The sequence below is a fragment of the Chroicocephalus ridibundus genome, chromosome 9 (assembly GCF_963924245.1).
Source record: "Chroicocephalus ridibundus chromosome 9, bChrRid1.1, whole genome shotgun sequence".
Lineage (NCBI taxonomy): Eukaryota > Metazoa > Chordata > Aves > Charadriiformes > Laridae > Chroicocephalus > Chroicocephalus ridibundus.
Window position 1 is genome coordinate 27,050,232 of NC_086292.1, and position 25,606 is coordinate 27,075,837.

Consider the following 25,606-nt stretch of genomic DNA (forward strand, 5'->3'; position numbering starts at 1 on the left):
TTTGAAACCCCTCCTTCTGATGCTTGCGTGTTAGAAGGTGACACCTTTGCTATTGAGCTTTGAAATGGAGGGGAGTTAGCCAAAAACTACGTGCTCAATGGTTGCATGGAATTGGGTGGGGGGGATAACAGCTCCCCTTCTTTTTCTGGAGGACACACCCTACAAACCACAACAAAAAAGGTGCGAGTAAAATTCCAAACCTGGTCCCCATATTGATTAAGGAGGGAAAAAAAAAAAAGGTATAGGAATAATGAAAAAAAGAACAAACTCTCCAAGCAGCCCAGAATTTGATTGGATTAAAAAAAGTGTATTGGATGTCCAATACAAAATAATAAACATGAAGTTATTAAAAAAAGCCATAGAGTATACAGCAAATACTACAGAAAAGCAAAAAAATTGTACAGAAAGGTAGACGTCTACAGCAGTCCTCAAAATTATTCTACATGAGAATCATAAAACAATATACAGGTTTGGTTTTTTCCCCAAATGTCTCTGAGGGAAGCTGCCACTTAACAGCTTGACTATGACACTACAAGGATACACAATGTTCCAAATTTAAAATCACAGGATATGTAAGAAAACGTAGCATTAAAATGTGAAAAAGTGCAATACAGATTGTACACTGAATTGAATAAATGTTTTTTGTTTTTTTTTTTTTAGTTTCACCTTAAAAAACCAACTTTGAACAGTTGTTTTATCATTAAAAATATTCCCCCTCCCCAAATTCAATGACAATATTAACATTCATGGTGTTATACATAAGTAATATTCACAAAAACCCACCAGCTAAGAATACTGCGTATGTATGATGGTATTTCTTTGGGTATAGGTAAAAAATAGGCAAAGGAAAACATACACCCCCCCGCCTTCCAGGACAGGGTGCGTATTTTATTATTTAAATACATATTCTGTAGCTTATTTTGCCCTGAATTGTATTGATTAAAAGTCCAAACATCAATTATCCAGGTGGCCCACGGTGCTCCAGTTAATTTGATACCCACCCGCTCCCTCCCAAAATAATAAATAAACCCATCAAATGTCCTAGAAATGACAACACAAAGAGTCCAGGAAAAGAAGGGAATTAAACTTCAACCCAAACCCCTGCTGCTCTCCAGGACGATTCCTTGGCTCTCCCTTCTCTTGCTGACAGGGACTATGAAAATGGGCCCAGAGCTTTAGCTTTAGTCACAGGGATAAAAGACAATAAATGAAGCAAAGTTCTTGTATTCTTTTTAAATTTAACTGTAAGCAAATTACAGTATTTCCTCTTAATGTTCCCACAGGTAGAGCCATGTAGCAGAAGCACCGTGGGCCATTGGCAGCAGTGCCCTGCACCCGAAACGCCCGTTACCTGTGTGTTCTCCATTGTTATCGCTGAGCTCCAAGATCACAAATCCGATCGCTCAGAAGGAACGGATTCTCCATCCCAATCATCAGTAAGTTTTGGGTTTCCTTTAATTTTTAGAAGTGAAATTGCCCATGAGTTTGTTAGGCAGCTGGGTTTTGGTGGTTGTTTTTTGTTGTTTGTTTTTTTTTTTTTGCTAAAATACAGTCCCTCTTTTTATGCCATTCCTCCTCACAGAGCATGGCAGGGCCAGGCCATCGTACCAGGAGAAAACAAAACCCCTTTTCCTTCTCCTCACATAGGAGTTCCCTTTTCACTTTCCTTCCTTTCTAGACAGATACGCGAACAGCACCTGAGTCGCTAATACTGTTTTTCTTTTCAAATGGTTTCCAAAGTGTAAAAAAATACATTTTTGCCTTGCTTATGTCTCTGAAAAATCCTTAAGAGAAGGATTCTTGTTTAAATGGCCTGGGACAGAGAAATTGCGCTGGGGCTGGACTTGCTGCTGAAGGACGCTGTGGCCACGTAGCGTGCTCAAACAGATGCCGTGGGCTCCTGCTGATGAGAAGAGGTCCCCAGTTCTCTGCTTCGGGGGGGCCTGGGCAGCTCAAAGCTGAGCACCCCCAGCAGAGAAGGGCCATGCCCTGGGCACTGCTGCCTGTGCTAAGCTCTCCCTGCTGAACGAGTGCCCCAGCTGTGGGCTCGTGTTTTAAACTAACACCACCAAAACAGAGCACTGTTGCCAAAATAAGCTGTAGTGTCATCTAAACATAAGGAACCCTACTTTCCAGGAGGAAATTTTCTTTAATGTTTCTAAAGGAGACTCTCGCCGCAATTCAGTAACCAGAGACACAGTATGCAGAAGTTACAAGGAAGGACGTTACAGAAGATGTGTTCATTTTCTGCAGCCTTTCGAGTCAATGTAGAAAGACGGGAAAACAACAATAATGAAATCTCCCACTGGATCCCCTCCCCTTCCCCATCTACTTTTCCCCACTCAAAATATTGAAACTGCACAAAAAGCGACAAACAAGCCTTTCAAATTACATTTCAATTCAAACAGACTGGTAATCTCACAGTGATGAGAGGAGAAAGTCAGGCTTTTAATAATTATAATATAAAAATAATAAAAAAAGCTTACAAATAGCAGTGCAGCATCCCAAAAGGCCGTGGATTAACTGCCAGAAGGGGACGTAATTATACGCAGAATAAAAAACAAAACAGAACAACCCACGCTGGCAATGAATTTTCATACACAATAGAACAAGCAGTCAAATGTCAGTCTAGGCTGTGGAAAACAGTTTCTCCTTTTTCTTTTTTTTTTTGATTACAATATTTTTTCCTTTTTATAAAAAAAGATAAAATAAAAACACAAATAAAATTGTACATAAATGCAAATGTCCAACACTGAAAAGGCAGGGCAATCACACCACTGAGACAAAACCTGACCAGAAAAAAAAAACCCAAACGTAAAGTCCATTTTTTTTTTCCTTTTGTCTGGATGCTAGATTTCAGCCTGCTGTGTCCCATCCTGCACGGTCTCAGCAGGGAAATGGAATTCAACTTGGCAATGACTTCGTTGCAGGACGATGACGAGAAAGGTCATCTCTTTTTTGACCAGCTGTAGCACAAATGCACCGGTTGGTTCGTTTGCTTTCTGTGTATGCTCTCGTGTGCTGTCCCTCTTTCTGTTTTTTTCTCTTTTTTTTTTCTTCTTTTTTTTTTCTTCTTTTTTTTTTTTTTACTCTGTACAATTCCTTGTGTTCCAAGGCTGAGTCCCAAGACTTGTGAAACTGTTTGGAGTCATGTCCTGGTGAAGGTGGTCATGCTGTAGTGATGGCATTAAGGTCCTTCATAAGTCCTTCCAGGTGGGCCATCTCTTTGGTCAGCTCATCCGGTTCGTAATTCTGTGGGAGGCATAAAGAGTTACTGACAAGGTGACTCTCTTTAAGAGGGACAGAATAAGAAATAATCAGTGATTCTGGTCCAGATTGCGACCCTGACACATGAATAAGCAGAAGCAGATTTATCGACAGTTACAGGAATTAATAACTCTCTATTTTAAGCACAGATCTTTTTGCACTAGTGATTCATAGTTTCACTGATTTTTAAGACTGTGATCTTCTTATCTGTTTTCCTTGTATCAAGTCCTGCTTCAAGATAACTTAGCTTCCTTTGAACCGAAGTAGATGTTTTAGAAAAATCTTCCCAGCTTAATTGGAAAAAAAGGTCAAAAGAATCACTTCCAAAAAAACTGTTTTGAGAATCATTATGTGTGTGAAAATCATACTCCCATTTTAGCCTCATTGTCTAGCTTCAGCGACATTGAACATTCTGTTATCAATGCACGTGTGCAGACAGATACCACCAACTAGTTCACCTCAACACCCACCTTTTCTAAGGTGACCAAGGCTTTTCCCAACCCCTTACCTTCTTGGAGCACTTCTCCAAACCCTCTTTGCTCTCTCAACACCGTTTTCACAGAAAGCGAGCCAGGCTGCAGATGCTGTTCCAACGCCAGCTCTGCTCGTGCCAAAGCAGAAGCAACGCAACTCCTGGGTGATAGTTTCTGCTCTATATAGTTAAGGTCCATTATTGACCTTCTGACTAGAGTCTAATAATACAAAAGCTACTGCTCAGCTGATCACGTACCGTAAGACTGGAGCCCTTGCCAGAGTGGAGCCCTCAGCCCTGACTCTGGCCTCACTTCCTTTGCTTCTAGAAAAGAACCTTTTCTCTCATGTAAATAGAAACGAACGCAGCAGGCACTCTCCAGTTTACCCAGCAATCTAGATTGTACCAGAAAAGTCCTCTCTGTCCTGCATCCGATGCATTATCTGCCGACTATTGACAATGATAAATAGCAGTGAGGTAGAAGTGCTCAGATTTATTTGAGTGATGCTACAGGCTCAGGATCAATTCAAATCACTGTCTAATCCTCATTTTTAAAACTCTTAACTAGCATTTAGTGTACTAATTTATTAATGAAGAAATTTATTAGTGGATACATTATAAACTTGTTGATGAATAAACTAATGAGTATATTTTTGGTACCAACCAAAAAAAAAAAAAAAAAGAGTAAAGTAGGAGTGACAGCTAGACAGAAGGGCAAAAGTGCACCAAATGAAGCATGCGTGCCGTTTCTAGACCAGGGCGTACAGAAATAAAATCAAGAGGGTGACAAAAACAATGTGACAAAAGGAAAGGACAACAAGGGAACAAGGAAAAAAAAAAAGAAAAATGAATTCAAAATAAGCATTTCTTGTAGCAGTAATACAATAGCTAATACAGTAACTTGTTGGCTTGCAATCTGAAAGGAAAACAGCTCTTCCAGTGCCTGACACCCAAAACCATCCTCGCTTCTTAAAAGCTACTTCCAAAGAAGCCCAACAGTTCCTTTTCCCCCATAAAGTCAGAACACTTTTATGAGTATCTAAAAACCTGTTTGGGATGGTGGCTTTAAACATTTTGGCATGAATGCTAACTTTTCCATTGGCAATGACACTTTGGATGCTCTGCAGCAGCAGAGGAAGCTGCAGCTGCACGACTTTAATAGGATCCAGGCACGGCATGCCTGCAAACCAGACAGCGATAAATGACATCTCAAAGCAAGCATGAACACAACATCTTCAGCTGCACAGAAAAGCAAACGGCGCTGTTGGAGGCCTTCAGCTCTGTGAACAAAGATGCTCTTTACATCAAGATAAGCAGGCAAAAACCAGATGTGCAGGGCACTTCCACGGCCCCAATACGGGAGCCTGCATACAGGAGCCCAAGTCATCAACTAAAGCTCCATTAGGCACTACGTACTGTAAAGAATGAAAAGCCTAGTGCTATACATGCTATTTGTCTTTCCTCTCCTTCTGTCATTGTGATAGGCTGGCAGAAACCAGCAGCGTTGAGTCAAGAAAGGAAATCTCTGAGAACACAACTCTGTGTTCAGCTAAGAGCCTCCCTTCAGCCAAAATGTCGTCAAAGGTTTCTCGGTTCCTGACTGAGTGGGCCTTGTGGACCAGAACAGATGGAAGCGCTGCATCTGTTTAGTGTTGGGGAACTAGCAATGACAGTACGCTTTTAAGTACTTTTCACATTTAGAAAGCGCTACTAATACTTGCAATTAAAGTGCCAATTCTCTGACTTTGCTGCCTTGCGTAGAAGGTATTTGCACTAGATTTTTTTATATGGGTTAACAGAAGCCTCATTATTCTCTGCCTCTGAGTCTCACAGCAAGCATTACTAAAGTTTACAAGTATCATATAAAGAGAGATTCACCACGGTCTGATAATCACTGCCAAAAGCAAGGCACTGGCAGCGTAAGAGTACCTACGCTTTCCGAGTCCTCGAGCATCCTGGTGGTCTCCTGCACATCAGGGGCACTGGGAACCACCACTGGCATGGGAGGCCGAGTTCTTCCTAAAGTCCCAATTGACGCAGTCTTCACCGAGTGAACTGGATGGTTAGGAGCTGAAAATAAATTGTTACATAGTTATGCCTCAGTTAATCAGTTCTTTTGCTTATTCAGAAAGCTCTTGAAAGTAGGAGAATGAAAAGGATTCTATTAGAGGAAAATGAATGGTTCAAATTATGGAGTGCTGAATTTTTGTCTAGTTCTTCTATGTACATAAAAGAAAAAGGCCTTGAAAATCATACCAACAAAATTGCCTCCAGCCTCTGTTGTATTTCCTTCAAAATATTTCCTTCTACCCCCCGCCCCTGCAGGAGCTTCTCTCATTTTCTTCTTAAAATCTCCTTTTTCTCTTTGTGGCAAGTGCCATGTGGCCAGTTTTCCCCCGCTCACCTTGCTGAGTCAGCAGCGGTGTGCTTGGCAGCGCAGGGTCGTACGTGGAACCAGCTGGTGGAACCGCTGGCACCGCAAAACTCTTCAGCGGGTGGGAAGGACGGACGTGTGCCGTTGGGAGGTTCTGAGCCGAATCCTCTTCTTGTGCATTAGCCAGGTAAGACCCCGGGGTGCTTTCGGGATCCTGGTGGTCAGCACATGTCTGAGACAAGGAAGCCGGCATCGTGTCCGTGCTCGGTGTGTTTCGAACGGATTCTACAGCAGACACAAAAAACCCCAAAACAGGTGTTTCTTTTCTTTAACAGAAATGTTCTCTGTGGTCAGATGGAAACATAACAGTAGTGTCTGCAAGCACCTTTTCCAAGATCGCTGTTATAAGCTAAGAAGTGATCACAGATTAACGATCTGTGGCGCAAATAACACCAATTCTGTGTAACTGTCCTGTGCTAAGGTGAATGGCAACAGCTGTCTAATAACAAATTAAGCCTGAGAATGACTCCGCAGGCATAATACCAAATCCACAGTTTTGCTCTGAAACAACTGCATATAATAAGAACTCAGATAAACAGCATGGAAAACAAATCTGCATCCTCATTTCACCATTGAGTATTTCATAGTATTGGCATTCTTTAATATTAAAAAAATTAAATATACATTAAGCATATATCACTGTACTGCATATAGAACAACTAAATTTTTTTCTGAGGTAGACTTGAAATCTCTTTACTTGCTGAAAGCTAAAATGGAATCACAGGCTTCGTTTGTTTGTCTGCAGCAGACTCCACCCTGATCTAAGAGAACAATGAGATGGCATATTGAATTTAGGGCATCGTGATCCTCCTCGGACCACATGCAGAAGATCTGGATTGTGAGAGCTGTCACTTCAGCAGTGTAAAAGCAGAAAAAGGGAACCCTCTGCCTCTCACGTCTGTCTGGCTGTGCATTTGCAGCCTCATGAATTGCTTTCATAAGGAAACAGGAAAGAACGCTGTTGGCTGGGGCACCTTAATTGAAATGCAGACCTTCAACTAGCGAAGCTCAGAGTTCACTTCATCTCAAGATGTTACCTACGTGCAATTTTGCAATACTGCTGGTTCCGAATTTTTCAGAGCACTGGAGACATTACAAAAACTATCGCAAATGATTGCGCTTCAAGCTTGAAAACGCTGTGCAGAAATCACTGCAATTTTCTGCGTGCTTCAGGAAGATTAACTGATGTCAGCTCTCAGTAGCAAAGTCTGGGCTTTTGTCCTCTCTTGGTTTTAATCACTACTAATTGGAAAAAACCTATCATATTAAGTAGGTCAAATTAGATTTAATCTGATGTTTCAGACTCAAGGGCTGAAGGCTTTAGAATAAGGAATCTTGCTATTTGAAGTTGTACGTAAGACATTAAGCCTCCTTTTCCAAGGACACCACCAGGTACCTCAAGGATCAATATCTGACCTACACAAGAAACTGTTTACAGAAAACTCAACCCATTGAGGATTTTTGTTTGTACTTAAACCCATCACTCTGATGCTCGTGGAACACCACAATGGAGATCGACCAAGTTAAGTTTCAGGTTTTGATTTCCACACGTTCAACTCATTGTTCCGTTACAAGCAAAATCTACCTGATGGTTTGTATCTCACCTGTGGAATTGGCCCTGTCTGAATGGGACATGGATGTGCCAATCGGCCACGGGTTGACCTGGTGATGGAGATAGCTGCGAGTTGGAGAAGCGAGGCTGCCGGAGTGGAAATGATGGTGAGGGTTATCGAGTGAATGGATGGGATGAGCACTAATCACAGCTGTGAATGAATATAAGACAGAAAAATGCTTAACATACAGACAAGCATGCACATGTACTGAAATGCACCATATCCCTCCCTTCTCCCACAGCACCACGGAACAGGGGAGCCAACTGCTCGGCAGAGTTACAATGACACCAAGATGACATGTTTCAATGCCAATTTTCCAGCTCTGCTCCAGCACTTTAGTTCCCTCTGTGCCAAGACACAAAATCCCCCAAAGAGGCAGAGCTCTTCATTTTCCTGCACAGAAAGTGCTTCTCTCTTGGCTGTATCTTTCAAGCGCTTTCTGCTACACTTGAGAAAAATTAAGCTCAGCTCCCTTTAGAACTTCCCTGTATTTCACGCTGTGCTATAAATGTCAGACCTAATACAGGAGACATACGGGTTCAAATTCCAAAATAACTTCTGGCTGTCATTGAATTTCTTAACATTGTAACCAAATGTGGCATCTTTGGTTAATTAAATAATGCAAGACAAATGGTAAGAGTAGGGCAAGACACCAAAGGCTCCATTTATTCCCTCTGTGCAGACTTAATAAAGCTCTGCTCCAGTGCACTCAAACCAAAAGCCTTTCTTTTTCTTTTTTCCCTTTTTTTTTATCTTGCTGTTTTCTTTTTCCTGTTTGCGAGACATGAATTTCATACTTAATGTAAATCATCCTTTGTCCTCACTTTTCTGTGATAACAGCAAAACAAACTCTCACTGCTCACCAGCTGGGTGGAAGAGCACGTGCAGAATTTAGCCTTATGCCAGACTAAAATACTGAATTGCTTAAAATCATCCAAAAGAGTCTCAACACAGAAAACAGGAGGGAAATGCTACCATTAACACCATGAAGAAAAACAAAAGGTTGTGGCTGGTTACTTTATTTTGAACCTTTTCTGGAAATTCTTCAGATGTGCTGCCTTTGAAAGTTACTTTCTAGGAATGACGTGATGCACAAATCCATCGTTCTAATGGTGAGTTCAGTTAAGACTTCTTGTGCTGATGCATGCGGTTTGAACTCGGAGGCTGACTAAACAAACCTGAACCCTCTGACTTCCTCATTTCCTGGAAAACAGTCTGTCAGCAGGACAGGATATGTGAATTGGCCAGTGGAGGCAATATACGTAGAGATTTTCAGCTGTTGGCAATAGAGAATTTCTCCCCCCGCACTGAGATGCTAACGTCATCATCAACCTCTTGTAAATGAAGAGTAACTAAACTCTAATACTGAGTAATCAGTAGGTCTCGATTTAAGTCCTGTGAGATAACTGTCAAGGGGATGTGAAAAGTCAGATATTCTCATTTCAAGCAAGATTAAAATGCCACTCTGTCTTGCAGGGAACTGCCAAATGGAGGAATAACCCACAAAAACCTGGAGCTCAGAAATCCAGCAGAGACAGCAGTCACCAGAGACACCAGGAGTTCTCTTGCATGTCAGGAAGGTAGGAGGCATATAGTTTAAGGCATAACATTTTCCAGGCATAAACATTTTGATTACTTCTACCTGTAGAAACCACTGCTCTACACCTGTGTTTCGGCAAGTGTTTCGATCAAGAGCAAATATAATGCATGTTAGTACAAAGGCTGCCAATACGTTTTTGCAACCACAATAAAAAATCATGCACATACACTAGACATTCAAGACATTTCCTAAAAGCTTAGAGATGGGGAGAAGAACACAAAATCGTAGCAGCTCTGAAACACCATCCAAAGCAGACTCTGGTGAGCAAGCGGAGAAAATCTGATGCGGTGAAAAGCCATGTCCCCAGAAAGCTTACCCTGCCACCCAGCTGGAACTGCTGGGTTTTGCTAATAATTTGCTGGGTTATCAGGCCTAAATCTGATAGCTTTGCAGGTCAAAAAGCAGCCTGTAGCACCAGCAGCTGTTAATGAAGATCATGATGCACTGTTGAATTTCAAGGAAAAGTTCAGATGAAGAACTGGATAGAGAGAAACATCGTGCGTTCAGGAAGAAATAGCCTTCTGCTTCCTAATGCCCTTCCAGGATTTTTTTTTCCAGTTAGGAAGGAACTAACTAGGCACACACCATTACTGTAAATTATATTGAAATTCAACATAATAAATTATCCTAATTTAGTATTTTAGAGGTAAATAATTAGATTTGAATGCTACGGTGGGAGAAGCCATAGGAAGGCATTTGCAGGCACAGACTTAAACACACTAAACAAATGGTCCTGCCGTCTGTGTTGCTTGCTGAGAAAGGGCCTCATGTACTGGTGTCAGTTTTCTCTGTAGCTTTTACAAAAAGGTATCTAAAGACATTTTGTTAATGTTTTCACTTAGTATAAAATAGAAATGTACAGTTGGAAGCCCTCAGAGCTTTTGCAAACAGGATAAAAAGTCAAACAAAATCACAAAAACAACCTCAGGCCCTAGGGCACCAGAAGACCTTCCGTATCCATCCTGACATGTAGTGCATCACGCTAACCTGGCACACCAAGCCAGCTGTGTCTGTGTCTGTGTCTGGTTCGTTCTTGCTGGGCAATAGCTAACAAAGAGGGGGAAAACAGGTCAGCTTTTCAAGCGAACACTGCAGCACTGGGACCAAAAATGGATGTCACAGCTGGGTTTAGTGCTGCAAGGGAAGATCATATCCACAACTGCATCTGCCAGCATTATCGCATCAGCTTGAACACCATCAAAAGGTAGAACTGGAATATAGTCCCTCCCTAAAATATGTATCACCACTATCACTTGTGTCAGCTGTACATCTTTTCATCCTACCTGGGACTGATCACCTAAGTTGCTGAGGATCTTTCTCACCAAATAACACAGTACTTTGCTACACTGCTCCGTGGAGCGCTCGGTGCACTGCAGCACAGGCTCCTGCACGAGTTCATCTTGTGCTACGTGTATCCAACGCTGCGTCCCATTTAGAGGAAAAACACACGGAAGAGCGCAAGGGAAGACTTACTGCAGTCTGAATTTGTTACAGGGTCACACAAGTCTGAACTCATCATGTTCTAGCACCGGGCATGGGACAGGAAATCATCTGAATCCAACAGCTGCCATGTTAGACACCCGCATTTGACAGCAAACAAACTTTTAAGAAAATAATTGGAGTAAAGATGACTAGGGTAAAACTGTATCCCTTACTCCTCCCTCATACGTGTAAAACTATATCCTCTGCTCCTCCCTCATACACATAAAACTGGGAGAAAACAAGGAGCATCAGACTATTTATTTTAAAACCAAGGAAAAAAGATACTACTCTTGTAAAAAGGTTTTTAAACAAGCCAACAGTCAAAAATTCACAAACTGAGCTAACTGGGTCATCAGGACCCTTGAAAAAACACGTGGAGGCCAAGAAAAACTAGCACCCATTTCAGTAAATAAAGCAGAAAGTTAGGAAGTCGAAACCTAACTGAAATCATTCCACAAAACACGAGAGCTTGTGGTAGCAAACTGCCTGGCTGCAGGGTAGAAGAATGTGAACGCAGTGCTCAGGGAAGTCTAAGGCTCAGACCAGGTAAGCACTGTGTGATTCAGCCTCACAGTTTTGTCACTGCGTGCTCACTGCTGTCCCGTTTTCTTGTGTTCAGTCTACTTGTGTAGGGGTTCAGCCAAGTCCCTCTCCATCTCAGGCACATCACTTGAAAATCAGATATATCGTTTAACTCTTAAAATATTTCATAATAATAATACTAATAATTAAAAGATATTTCTACTGACTCCACAATATTTCAGTTCAGCACTTTTGCTCAAATCGTCGAGTCTGCCCTGCCAGGTTCACAAAACCTCAGCCCCTATCAGTGGTCTATCCATGTTCGAATCAATTTGTGTAACAGACCCATTTTGGAGCAAAGCTGCTGTACATTTGGCAGGCTTTTGGTATCCTTCCCAAAAGATGAGCAGCGTTACTCCTGCCGAGCCATTTCTTCTGCTCAGCACTAGCTCAGGAGTGGGGACATCCTGCACCGAGACGGATGGTGATCTATTGCCCCATCTCTCGAATTCTCTCCTACTGTCTGAGCAGCTGAGCTGTTCCTGAAGCTGCTCCTGAGCCGCTACCGCATTTTAGCTTGAAGCCATACTGATTTTGGTTTGCCATAGGAGGGTGGACTGTCAGCTACAGCTGGTCAAGAACCACTTCACAAATGTCCATGCAGTGGGGACAGCAGTTATACCAACGTTTTGGTATAAGAGTAAGATCACTGCAGATATGGGTACACATGGTCATTTAGAAAACAGTAACCATGACTGCTGTAAGAGTAAATCACTAATCTTAGAGTTTCAAGACAGTAAATAAGTCAATAAAGGGAACCAGCAAATATAATACAGCTAAATTTTCAAAAAGGCTCTGACAAGAGTCCACTGTAAAGTTAAAACACTAAGTTGCTGCTGAGGGAAAGCTCTTTTATGGACTGAAAGCTGGTCACAGATACGAAGCCAAGGGAGGGGCTTGGTAATCAATTTTCAAGACAGGGGAGAGTCAGCAGGAGATTCCCCAGGTATCAGTGCTGGGACTGGTTTTAATCAATTATCTTTCTCAGTGACCCAAACATGGAAGCAATCAGAGAAATCTTCAAGTTTAGAAATTATATTAAGGTCTTTAGGGCAGTCAAATGCTATTCCGATGGCAATGAACTTCAGAAAGACCTCTGACCACAGGACTGAGCGAGCAGGCGAAGAGATGGCAAGTAAACTTCAGCACTGCTAAATAAGCTATCGCACTGAGGGAAAAATAATCCAAACAGTACTTATATGATGCCCAACTCGGAGCTGGCAGTTACAACTCAGCAAAGAGTTTTTGGAGATATAGTTGACAGATCTCTGATATCATTAGCTCAATATGCAGCTGCAGCCAAAAAAGCCAACGGAATCTTGTAGCACCTCATTCAGCAGGAACACGGCAGAGGACGTGGTCTCCTGCTCTGTACCTTGGTGGTACTGCGCGCAGCTCTGGCCTCTCTGCATCTCAAGAAGCACGTAGGAAAGTTAGAGATGGTTCTGAGAATGGCAACTGAAGCGATCAAGGGGATGGAGCAGCTCCTTCATGAGGGGTGGCTAAAAAGGCTACGGCTGTTTGCTCTGGGGAGGAGAGAACTAACAGTGGAGCAGAACCTAACAGAGATGTACCGACTCTCTGCAATTCCTATGTAACAGCTGGATACTGGCAGAGTACAAAGGGAATGGACTATACGAAGCAGCCAGGCTCGTAGCCTTTCCCTACAAAGCACCTGCAGCTGCCAACTGCTGGGGACTGGGACAGACAGACTGCCGGACACATTCCTAATTCTTCCCTGCTTCTGCAGCATGCCTCCTGCTCGCTCAGATACAGCTATTCTGTTTTTCCTTTTAACTTGATCTAACTCTGCCTTCATGCTAAGGGACTCGGGATGCTGCCTTCGAACTCTTCCCATGGCGGATATGCCAGGACGCCTCAGGAGAAGTGCGTAGGAAGCAGCATGGGAGCGTGCTGGTGCATACAGTACCAACACGGCTTGTTTGGGTGCTCCTGATTTCAAGCCAGCTGGTAGGTGGGCTGTTGACTTACGCTGAGGTGGTTGAGAATCAAAAGGCATCATCATCTTGGGCCTCATCCCCCTTCTTCCCGCCAGGGTGGACATGCTGTCCTCTGACTCATGCCCTGAAGGAAAAACACTGAAGGTTATTTACCATTGCAGCAGGACTTCTGTGATACCATACCAGATGATTTCAATCCTCCTCTCTTTATTTCTGGGCTTTCCTGTTTGTAAGCAGTTCTGTGACTCATAATTGATAAAAAAAGCTCTTTCATCCTCCACGAGAAGACGGCAAAGAGGACAGTTAGGGGTAAAGATTATTGGGCTCTGGAGAAACTCTCCAGGCCACAATGCCAACACAAGCCTCTGGCAGTGCAGCTCTGGGCAGTGAGTGGCAGCATGGAGTCACCCATATGGCTGAGACAATTAACAACCACTTGTTAAGAAAGTGGTTAAGTGTTAAGGAAGTGTTAAGGAAGTTAAAAAAAACTCACCCGCACCAAAACCTGATTGTGTGTTTGACTGCTGAAAAAAATGTCCCACACCTCTCAACAGCTTAATAGGAAACACTTGCCAGATGATCTTCTGATTACTAATCGGCATTTACCAAGGGAAATTCATGATTTAACTCTCGGGCACTCAATTTTCTCACAAAAACATGTGATCCATCCTTTTCAGAGAGTCTTATAAACTAAGCACAAACCCCATTCGCTACTTGGAAAACAAGAATATAAAAAGATAAGGGTAACTGAATAAACTAGGCACAGAACCAATTCACTACTTGGAAAACAAGAACATAAAAAGACAAGGGTAACTGAATAATATGTCAATAAAGTGATTTCACCAGGTAGAGTAAGACCTATTTAATTTTAAACATCACGGTCAAAGTACTTGTTGATCACTCACCTCTGTAAGAATTCCGCCTCTGATGGATATTGCTGTCCATGGAATTATCAACCGGGGTGATGTCTTGGGAGTTGCGAGGGATTGGGGTATCTGTCATGATCGGATTGGGATCTGGAGATTTATCAATGGGTTTTAGCTCCAGTCTTTCGTGATGGATCCAGAGGTCAGGAGGTTTGACATCTTTGGAGTTTCCTTTGTACTTATGGGACCCATTCACTGATTTGCAGGCAGCTCGTTTCCTTGGGAAGGAAAACAAATGAAATGTTCTTAGATGCAGGCTTCCTTTCACTTGTTGAAAAAGGCAAATTTTCACTGAGATTTCCTTCAGATCTTGTATCCAGCTGAGCAAAAGCTACCCACTGGGCAGGAAGCTTTGAATTTTACATATAAGCACATCTGACATCTCAAAGCGTGTCGTGCAGCTCTGATGCCATGAAATTTATCTCAAATACTACCACATGCTGCAGAACTGTGCTCGACAGTCTAAGCTTTCATTAACAAAAATTAAGTTTCCAGTACTTACGGTTATTAAGAGAATATTCCAAACATGAAGTGTACGTACATCATGCTGTGCGCGTACTCCAGGGCTTACAAACAACCTCAAACAATAGCTGCAGAAGGAGTGTGCAAATAGCCAATTATCCCAATAGGATGGTTAACTCTAAAGACTAATGACAAGAACGTTCGTTTTACCACTGCTCAGGTTACACACATCTAACTAACGTGCTTTTTCATCGCTGCTGAATAGCGGCAGCAGCAAACAGATTGCGAGGCAGATGTCCGACATGGCGGAATTTTGTAAAAGTGAAATGTAGAATTCCAGCACTGCCCTCCACGCACACTCCTCACTTTGGACCCTGGCAATGATGGAAGCAGGCGTTCCTTCAGGGTAGCATGCTTGCTAGAAATGGCTCAGATATGACTAATAAAATTTTGAAAGTATCAATGAACACCTCTCTGTAGGCGATCCGCAGGCAGAGGTGCTGCTGGCACCCTGCTTTGGGCGCTGCAGCCGAACGAGTGAGAGAGATCAGAAGGTCGGTCATTGGCTGTGACTAACTAACATCACTGCATGCAAGGCAGGTGGCATTTAGAAACTGGGAAAACAAAGGCAAGATTTCACAGGGTTATGTCTGCTCCTTGAAAATAAAACATGTCTCTCAGGCACAGAGCCATGAATTTTGCCCTCTCCCAAGCACATCCCCCAGTTGCTAGACCATCACTCATATACCCTTGCTCCCCTTGTTCTCCTGGAGAACCCGCATTTTTGCAGGATGGTTCAGCATCAGCAAAGCAAGTGCAGATTATCTTCTAACCATAACAGATAAGAGATTATCTGTTACGCATAACAGTCTTTTCAAACTTAAAAAAAAGCTTTCAGCTCTGTTCAGTTCTTTCAAAGAACGTAGAGAAACAACCTTCAGGAGCCTATAAAGGGAAGCATCGCTGCTGTAGTCTGAATTCAGATGCTCTAAAGGAGGGCAGAATTCAGACGCACACCTATATTTAGGATTTTGGAGCACTTTCTAAGGAGTCCGATACCTGGTTCAGATTCTGCTCCAGCAACCTGTCTAAAAATTGGATATTATCATGCACAGCTTGTAAACCTACTCCACCCAGTGAAGTACATGCCAAGAACAGAAGTGAGAATCCTCCGGAGCTGCTGAGCTCCCCCAGCTCTAAAGAGATGAATCGACTGGAGGTTGGGTGCTGCTCTGCCCAGGTGAATTCTGCCTCCGCCCCTGCTGCAAAATGAGGCATTAACTCCCAGACGACCATGCCAACTTCCAGCAAGACATTCATCAGAAAATGCTGCGAGTACCACAAACACACAGAGCTCATTTTAAAGAAGAAATGCCAGATAAGCCCAATTTTTAAAGAATAATTTCTCCTCAGAGAGGGGCAAGTGCAGGTATACTTGAAAGCATTGCCCCAGTTTGTCTGTAAACTCTTGATCGTTTGTAAACTCTGAAACACTGATAAGGAAAAGCAGATCATCATCATCATCATACGCATGACAACCTACCTGTATTCATGCATGTTGTCTTCTGAACACAAGAATTCAAACTGCATTGCTAACCCGTTGTCGGAACAGAATTTCTACAGCCCACAAGGCTTAAAAGTAATAAACTCTAAAGTATCATAAAGATTAAATAATAGAATTAAGTGAGAAAGGTAGGACAGGGCAAAATGCCACCCAGACATCTTACTTTTTTTGGTGGGAAGTTGTACGACGAGTGCAGAAGACGGCGACTATCACCACTATCACAATGGTGATGACTCCAACAGACACTATGATCACAAGGAGCATGTTGCTGTCCAGGGGAGAAGTAGGACTTCCATGGGGACTGTTACTGCCTGGAAATTCGGGTGGGGAGAAAGGGGTTATTCATTATATAGAAAAAGTCCCCATCAAAAGGAAGCAGTGCCCATCAAAGACTTGTAGAATCATGCAGATTAGCAGAATGAGAAAGACGGTTTGTCTGCCGGGATTTCAAGAGAAGCGCTTGCTTATTCTTCTGTCATTTGCCAACTGTGTTTCTGTACAATTGTTATATCTATAAGGTACTTTATAGACCCATTTTCAACTAACAGTCTATAAAAAAGTCTCTGTTGACCCTACTCAAATAGTTATCACAAAAGAATGCAATAGTTTAGAGTCTAAGGAGAGTTAACCTGGGACTTTGCTAAAACTCCAGCACTATAGGCATCCCCTTGGACCCAATAATCACAGGAATCGGCATCAGTATTCTACAGCGGTCACTTGCCGCTGAAAGAAAACACATTTTATGTAACACTAATAAGTGTTACCCTAGGGCAAGGCTTCCGCAATGCACAGTGCTAATAAGGAGAACGAGTTAAGACGATTTTTTTTTCCTTCCTAATATGTTCTCACCGAACTAATTTTACACTTGTGCACTATAGCAGCCATTTAAAACTAAACCGAGAACACGATCTGTTCGTGGAGACTGCAATGTAAATGCATGCGATGATATTTTCTCCACATAGCCCACACAGCGGGCAAGAACACTCCGACAGAAGTATGATACAATTTCATGAGTGGGAACAGCTATCATCATAAAGAGAAAAAGTTACTGCAACAGATGTCATCAGGGTTGTAAACAGCTGACTATTTTCAGGAGGATATACCATCAGTCGGTGAAACGCCAAAAGGCGCAGCATTTAAATCGCAAAGCTTTACACCAATACTTACCACCAAGCGGTGGTTTGTAATCTGCTCCTATGTCCACTGGGCGGCTTCCTTTCCCTCCAGACCCTGACGCTGCAAAGGTCATATATGTGGTAATTTTATATACATAGATACACACACACGTACACATAAACACACACTTTAGCATTTCTAAGGTAGCTCTTTCAGAACTTCTCTGAACCACTGTGAACATTTTTTTCTCCTTTTCTCTCCCCTACAACACGATTTGGCTTTAAACAGCAACCGTGTTTCTCCAAGGAGAGAACCACTTCTTCAAAAGAGCTATTTGATAGTTAGTTTCCTGCATTACTATTTTCCTAAGTAAGCTTAGGAGCCCCTACTAGTATTCATTTTAAAAAAGATAATAAAAATTACTTGTAGAAATACATAGGTATATATTGAGGCTGTGCCACACTGGTACAGACAGTTAATCATCTTGAAACAGTAATTGTTCGGGTTTCTTTGCCTAATACCTACTTACAGTAAGTGTGGAAGACTGGAGGTATGTGGAGGACCAAAAGCACAGTAAATGTAGTATTAAGTGCCTGCCTATCCATAAAAACTTGCTTCCAGCCTCTCCCCATTCTTTGCTGTTTGTTTCACCTTTGCCACAAGTGACAATGAACTATTGCAAAAGTGTTTTTTTGGGGAAACCTGGGAAAACAAATTGATTCGTTTCAAACCATTGTATTTATAGGATGACAATGGAAGTAAACAGATCTGTATGCCAATTAGTACAAACTGAGGCAAATTACACAGCCGCTCCAGAACTTCAGCTGCTGCTCGTGGGCTCCTTGGTGCTAAACACAAGAGCCGTCCTCTTTTTACCCCAACAAGAACCTCCCTTCGTGTAATTCAGGTCTAATTTAGTTCCCTTGCTGCCGCAGCACGACGCATCAAGTCACAAGTTCACCTCTGATGTTAAGGCCTTCCTGCAGATACAGACATACAAAACCCTGGTTCTTCCACTTCTGTGTTTTCATTAAAATGCACTAACACAAAATTACCACGAATGCTAAGAACACTGCAATAGGGGCAACACAGAGCGAGATGCAAAGAACGACATTCCTCTTGTTACAGGGATCCATAATACTTTGCACATTTGTACACTGCTATGCACAAAAGGCAAAACCACAAAAAAAAGGTCCACAAATGCAGCGGTTTCTCCATCAGATGAAGGATTTTCTCAGCTAAAAATCCACTCTCATCAAGAAGTAGTAAGTGTTAAAGGATGTGTAACAAATGGAAATTCTGAACCTGAAGTCAAAGCCTGTAAATTAGTCACCATGAAATAAAGACAATTGGTAAAAACACCAAAACGTAGCAGCATGAATAATGATGAAGCTCCAAGAAGGATAAGAAGGAATGCTACACGTGTACAGTGAGGAGTTCGATGTAGTCTATAATAACTGAAAAGACGTATTGCAGGACAAATCTATAACAAAAAAGGCACAGAAAGACAAAGTGCACCTGCCAGTCGGGAGGGGACACTGCGTTCAGCAAAACGTGGTCTCACTTTGAAGTACTGGACTATAACTTTGCAGCAGCAATGAAATAATTTAACAGAATTTTAAACAGTTTGTATTTAATATATTTACGTGCGTACGACCAGGTAACTTGCACTCAAAAGACCTGGAGAAAGCCCCATATGAAGATACGCTGAGGCACCAGAGAAGCTGCGGGAGACGGGGGGAATGAAAATAATCGATGATATTTTAAAAGGACAAATGCATTTTTAGTGCAGCAGCTGGAGCCTTAACAGAGGCGAGATCGTGGAGAAGGTGACAGCTGGGAGATAGTGGGATACTTCATGCCCATCTTTCTGTTTTATTGAAAACAGGTATTTTCAAACGAACTAAATGTCAGACTATAAATTTGGTTGGTAACAGTAACTATGCAGACATGCTATATTTAGACTTCCATAAAACATTTTACTGAGTATGATGCTTTGTTAAAAGCAGCATAATAAAAAAGCAATGTGGCACATATTAACAAGATTAACAACTAATTAACTGATAAGAATAAGAATTATAATTGCAGAACTATTGTTCATGAGGGATATTGCTAATGAGTTCTGCCAAGACCTGTGCTTGGCCAAGTGTAATTCAATATCTTTAATAACACCGTGAAAGAAAATTAAAATAATTGCTGCTGAAGTTAAAAGATGACATAAAATAATGGAGTAGATAGTAAGATCCAGCAAATCACCTGCACAGACCAAGCAGGATCATGAGGTCCATGGGGTCTGCGCTCCCTCGACAACGTATAAACCCACACAGCCACCCACAGATGTTATGTACTCCCATGGGTGTATATGTGATAAAATATATATATCATATTTAGACGATAAAAATGTTGGAAGGCAGCGATACGGAGAAAGCAGTATTGTGGCAAGCAGTCATATTTCCAAAGGGTGTAGGCATCCCAGGAATAACCACCTGCGCAGGATCCCTGTGGAGCGTGGCAGCGCAGGGGTGCCCTGTACTGGCACCTGCTGTGTGCTGTCGGTGTCTGCACACTGCCAGAAAAGCAAAGACGAGATACAGAGTCCGGTTTTCGAAAGATGATGAAATTTAGGAACCTAACCGAGATGCTTCTCAGCATCTAATGCCTGAAACCAGGGATCAACAGTTTAGCCTTTAAGTTCCGGGGAGCTCATCCCTTACGCAGTGCAACCTGAAGGACGACCGACCCTCTCTGCAGCTTCTGTGCACATAAGGGCCGTATCTCACGGCCTCTCTCGGAAGCGCTTAGGCACACCACAACAGTGGTACGTTCTGAACAAGCATGCTGCATCTCCTGCATGGACACCAGCCTTTTTTCCAGGATCTTACAAAGTTTGTTGTTGAGTTTTTCCATTTCCTTCTATATTAAGGAACAGCTTACTTGTCAATCTCGACGTTACCCGTTAGGTATCTGCAGCCAGACAATGTAGTTTTACTTTGTGTTACTTCAGGATAGTTTTCCTATGATTAGATACCGTGACCTTCGCTTTTGTGCTTGGCCAGGGCAACTCCTTGAAGCCTGACGGCAACAGCCGGTACCTTCTCCTAACACAAGCTCCGTGCTACAGGAGTGTGCGGGAGAACAATACGCTGTGCTGGATACAGAAGAAAAACATTGAAGTAGGGGAGAGAGAAAAAAGAGACAGAACCACTAAGGCTGGAGACTCAATCCCATCGTAGTTGTGTTCCTTCCAGTCCCAAATAACTTGTCCGCTATTTCCTGAAGGACACAATTCTATCACGTAGTGATCTTGTCCCAGAGCAGCTTGTCCGCTCTTCAGCTCCTCTTCTCCTTTTCTACAATTTACCTACTGCCATGATTTATAATCTCCGAGTGTTCTCAGAGGAATTCTAAAACAAAACTTTCTTGGCTTTTATGTAGGGTTTTATGATTTATAAATGATATAATTTTATAAATATTAATGAAATTGTTACTAGAAGAATCTATGAATTTAAGATGCTAACGCTGAATGAGAAGATTTAGCTATCTGCTGAGGTTAGAACAGTGCGGAAGAGAACACAGCAACTTTTAAACAAAACCTTTTAATCTTCCCCTCGTCCCTCCCACTTGCATTTGAGCACTCCTGATGGCACGGGGAGCATCTGCTTCCCCGCTGACAAACGGAATCTCTCCAGCGTCTCTGTTACACGAGCCTGTATATGAATATACTCCATAACTGTTTATTATCAGCACTATTTGGTAGACAGAAGGTAAAAGCATATTTAATAAATTACTTCTAAGTAACAAGCTGAAAGGCAAGTCAAAAAAACCCCACAACTCATTCTCAACCCCTTTAGGACCTATTTAATTGTATTTCTAAGTTGCTTGCCAATGTCCTTTTAAACTCATCCCTTCAGACTAATTCTTCCCCCTTTTATTGGGCTTGCACGTTATTTGGAAGAAAGCAAAAATAGCCCTGGGACATTCACCTTATAATTCAATGTAGTAAAGTCAAAGCTCCCATTTTTCAAGCTAGCATTTTAAAACCTTAAGGCTTTTAGTAGCTAATGCTGTGCTCTTCGGGAGAGTCTGGAGTCTAAATGAGCTGACAAGAAGATTCTCTCTTCCAAAAAAAGCTTTCCAGAGCAGACATGCTTCCCTTTATTACGAAAATAATTACAGATGTAGAGCTCACAAAACGGCACTTGGGCTAATTAGGTAACTGTTTGATCTTCCACCTCTGCGTAGCGAGATCTTGCATCAATGGTCAGAGGCTGGGAGATCACTTCATCCTATTCCCTTCTGACAGAACGATTCAGCCCCAGCACAACCCGCCTGTCCCTTCATCTGACATCCGACTACAGAAATCACTCGATATTCCTAGCACCCAAACCACAAACGGGACTTCCAGTCCTTCCACTATTAAAAGCACAACAGGAACTTGGTCATTTACAGTTACAGCAACAGATATTTGTTTCATTTAAGAAATGCAACCGCACATGGACAGGAAAAACAAAACGTGTGAAGGATGGAATAAAAGAGAAAGCGCGGCTATTCATTTACCTTGGTCATTAGGCATTTTATCTGAGGATTCAGCTAGTGGGACAAGCACAGGGAAGGAAAAAACAAGAGAAAGATCACAAGGCTTGAAGGAGCAAGAGACAGAATTTAAAGTTTCACATCAGACTAGCTACGGCTCTTATTTCTAACCACCAACACTCATTTGGAAAAAGTTCTGTTAGCAAATCTACTCGTAACTTTTTATTTTTCACCTCTCCTTAGAGTACTTTTTCCCAAGCTCTCCTCCGTTCGTACTGTTTCACCAGTTACCCACCACCGAGCGGCTCTTGACTGAAGAGCCTGTAGTGTCACACTAGGTCCCGTCCTGTCACCCAGGCCACCCGCCAGCAGCTGGGTACCACCCCCACTGCCTCGCTCCATCTCATACCCACCCCACTGTTCACCCCATTGTGAGCAGACGTGGCACACAAGACTGAGAACCTTAAAGCAACTAAAAACTGGTTTTCTAAAAAGCACATTTAGGACACGGACCCTCAGCATTAACACGTACATGACCTAAGTGCCCGCCAGTAAATTTGAAATAACACAATTAATCAAACAGCTGAGCAACATCTGCATATGTATTAACTACATACAAGAGCAATCCACTAGAAAATTTCATTCTAGTCAAACTCCATTGTCTTCCTGTCTTTTCCGGTTTAAATATGAAATCCATGCCACTGGTATCTTATCCTTAGAGAGGCTGCATTCGGAACATGAGGAGGAAGATAACTGATACATATGATAGTTTACCTTTTGGGGTTCTGAACTGAACGGCCTCAGACATAGGCCCCATGCCCTTCGAGTTGCGGGCCTGAATTTTGAAATAATAGGGCGTATCGAGGGTCAATTCCTGTATCTGATGGGTCAGTCTGTTTCCCACGACGGGTTCGATAACCCAGTCGTGTATTTCAGCATTCACATCCGTACTGTAGTAAATGATGTAGCCTAGGCAAAGGGAAAAGCAAAAGAAATTTATACATAAAAGAAACGGGACAGTCATAAGATCTCACAAAAAATGTTCTGTTGACTTACGATGTTTGCACAGCTAAATTATGAGTTATAGGTTTTCTGAAAGTGTAGTCTTACTTTTTCAAAGAGCAAGAATGCATTTAAATATTAAGACAGCCTTCCCATCTTAAACTTTAAACTGTTAAAAGTATATGTTGAGAGAAGAAAGCCATTTAAAATATCAAAATTATTTTTTATGACGGTTCACTGAATATGGAGAAATTCCTCAATTCCATCCCTTTACCTGTTCATAGACCAAACAATGTAGAATAAGATAAAAGTTGTCCCTATCAAAACATCCTCAAAGTATTAATATTTATAGAAAAGTTAAACAACAAAACATCCTCATGCACAGCTAAAGAATGTGTATTTAACAGTTTATAATTATTTTATTATTTTTCAGTTTATCAACAAAGATGATCATAATCTGAAGAGAACTGAAGTTCTCTTGCATGACACCAAAAAAAGGGCTGGGAAGAGCTTATGTTCTGTTATTAAAATATGCTGCGATTACAAACCAGTATCAAGTAAAAGCTTTATCATGGTTTTTTATGTAAGAAACGCACAGCCCCGGCATGAAATAAACACTTGCACAAAGACAGGGTAAGGTCATCAGCTGCTTCATGCACAGATTGCTGCTTCCCTGGCCCAAAGACCCCAGCCTGGGGTTAGGGTAAGGAAGGGGAGCTGCTCTCCGGAGGGCCTTCCACTTCTCTAAAGCAACGGAAGATACTGCTGACACCCCAAATTTGCAGAACTCACAGTAAGCAGTATGGCATGGAGGGGACGCGTGAAACGCCAGCGGCAGCTCTGGCGTGCTTCATTACTTGCCTTGGCAGCACAGGGACGTACTGAGGGGGAGATCTAATCAATTCCTACTCGTACAAGTCAAAAGCAACAGATCTGAAACTTGTTTAAGGACAACATGTGCGTGTGTGTGTGTGTATATATATATATATAGTGAGAGTGAAAAGCACTATATATAGTGTAGTGGCACAAGACTACCGATTTAACTTACGACTGTACTCATTGGCCATCAGCTGTAACGATGCACCAGCGTCTGGAATCCAGACTAGCACAGCTCAGTGTTTCCCATCCATCCCACCCACATCAAAAGGAGATCAGGGCCGTAGGGACAAGTATTCCACAGACAGGCTATCCAGTGCATGGAATTACATCATCACTTTTACGGTATTACTTAATGCACAGAATGAATTGAGCCGAGTTAATGAGTAAATTACCCAAGTAATAAGCTGCTCGTCCCGCTGACAGTGGCTCTCCCCACCAGAGGGCACTCAGCGCACGCCTCCCCCAACACTGCCCTCTTCCCTGGCAAATTAAATCTAATGTTTGGTGGACTCAGACTTACCACAGAATGGTTTATTTTATTTTTTTTACTTGTTAATTGCTGCTTATGCAAAACCCAACAATACTATATACATTTTCATTCAACACATATGAATAAATGTAAGGTTCTCCTTTGCAGTACAGACACCACAAGGAGATTTTTTACCTGGAAAATGGAACGTGTGTGTTAATTTTGCTAACTGCGCTGTGCAAGGAAATGCCGATCTCTTTGTACATTGTCTTCCCTTTCTCACGTACACACTCGATGTAAGATGATGACTTCTCTTTTCAGGACTGTGCGTAACCTAGGGATATTTGTGCCTGACATTTCACACCTCCCTGAGCGACCCTCACTGACGACTGGCAACCAAGTCCTTTAATCGCCAGTTAAGGTAAAGGCTCTTGGTTCTCCAGTCAAACCTTCCCTCCATATAGTGGAAACATCTCACCGATAATAAAATAACAAAGAATTTGCTTTATAATCAATATAAAAAAAATATACAATGTATAAACAGATATACGCCTGCAGAGACATAGAAATGGCTCAGCCCGGCACCGTGGTGCAGTGAGGAGCTGTCTGCGAGAGGTGCATCCTTACGGCCCCACGCGTGGGACACGCTTGTCCCTGCACGCAGGGAAGGGCCGGGCACGGGTGAGCTGCCCTCAACCCCCGGCCCCCACACCAGGACAGAGCTGGGTTCTGGCTGCCTCCTTAGTGCCGCTGTGCCTTGCTGGGGTCTGTCTTCCAGCTCACTTCCAAGTTTATTGTAATTACTAAAGGTTAAGAGCCTCCAGTATTCTGCCTTTTCAGAGGGATCTAATTAGTTTTTGCCTCCTGTCTAGAACCTGGGCTACAGCCCTGCCTCATCAGACGCCAGGCGGTGACAGGTTTCAAAGGTTTGATTCTGCACCTGAGTTAATTCTGAGAACAAAAGCAAAATCATACGCTGCAAACTATATGCCAAAAGAATCTACTTTAAGCTTAAAGCCCGGGGTAAAAAAGGAAAATTGAAGTGAATTACTTCAAAAAGCCTTTAGAAATGTGAATGCAAACAGAAATTACAGAAAGGAAGCAGTAATTAGTATTTTCTGTAAAATGATTTCTCCTACGTGAAAGTGACGCACAGTTACAAAGGCAAATAACAGTTTACTCCTAATGGTTATGTCAGGGGACTAATAAACTGACTTTAAGTCTGTTCTGTGCCACAAAAATGA

The 25,606-nt window shown here is 42.3% G+C and overlaps 1 protein-coding gene across 9 annotated transcripts in view; it reads right to left on the minus strand.

Annotated features, from left to right (window-relative positions):
- Positions 1-296: 296 nt before the first annotated feature.
- Positions 297-25,606, minus strand: part of NEO1 (neogenin 1) — a 213,025-nt gene continuing 187,715 nt past the window's right edge. For 4 of the 9 annotated variants that reach the window (XM_063346362.1, XM_063346359.1, XM_063346358.1 and 1 more), the window contains exons 20-29: positions 22,787-22,981; positions 22,037-22,069; positions 17,531-17,599; positions 16,527-16,674; positions 14,317-14,555; positions 13,443-13,535; positions 7,778-7,936; positions 6,144-6,398; positions 5,673-5,809; positions 297-3,252 (exon numbers count right to left, since the gene is read on the minus strand). In XM_063346362.1, the coding sequence (XP_063202432.1) occupies positions 3,169-3,252; positions 5,673-5,809; positions 6,144-6,398; positions 7,778-7,936; positions 13,443-13,535; positions 14,317-14,555; positions 16,527-16,674; positions 17,531-17,599; positions 22,037-22,069; positions 22,787-22,981 (1,412 nt within the window). In that variant the 3' untranslated portion in view covers positions 297-3,168. Of the gene's footprint in view, positions 3,253-5,668; positions 5,810-6,143; positions 6,399-7,777; positions 7,937-13,442; positions 13,536-14,316; positions 14,556-16,526; positions 16,675-17,530; positions 17,600-22,036; positions 22,070-22,786; positions 22,982-25,606 lie in introns of all 9 variants that reach the window. The other 5 variants (XM_063346361.1, XM_063346355.1, XM_063346364.1 and 2 more) reach the window with 3 other exon arrangements.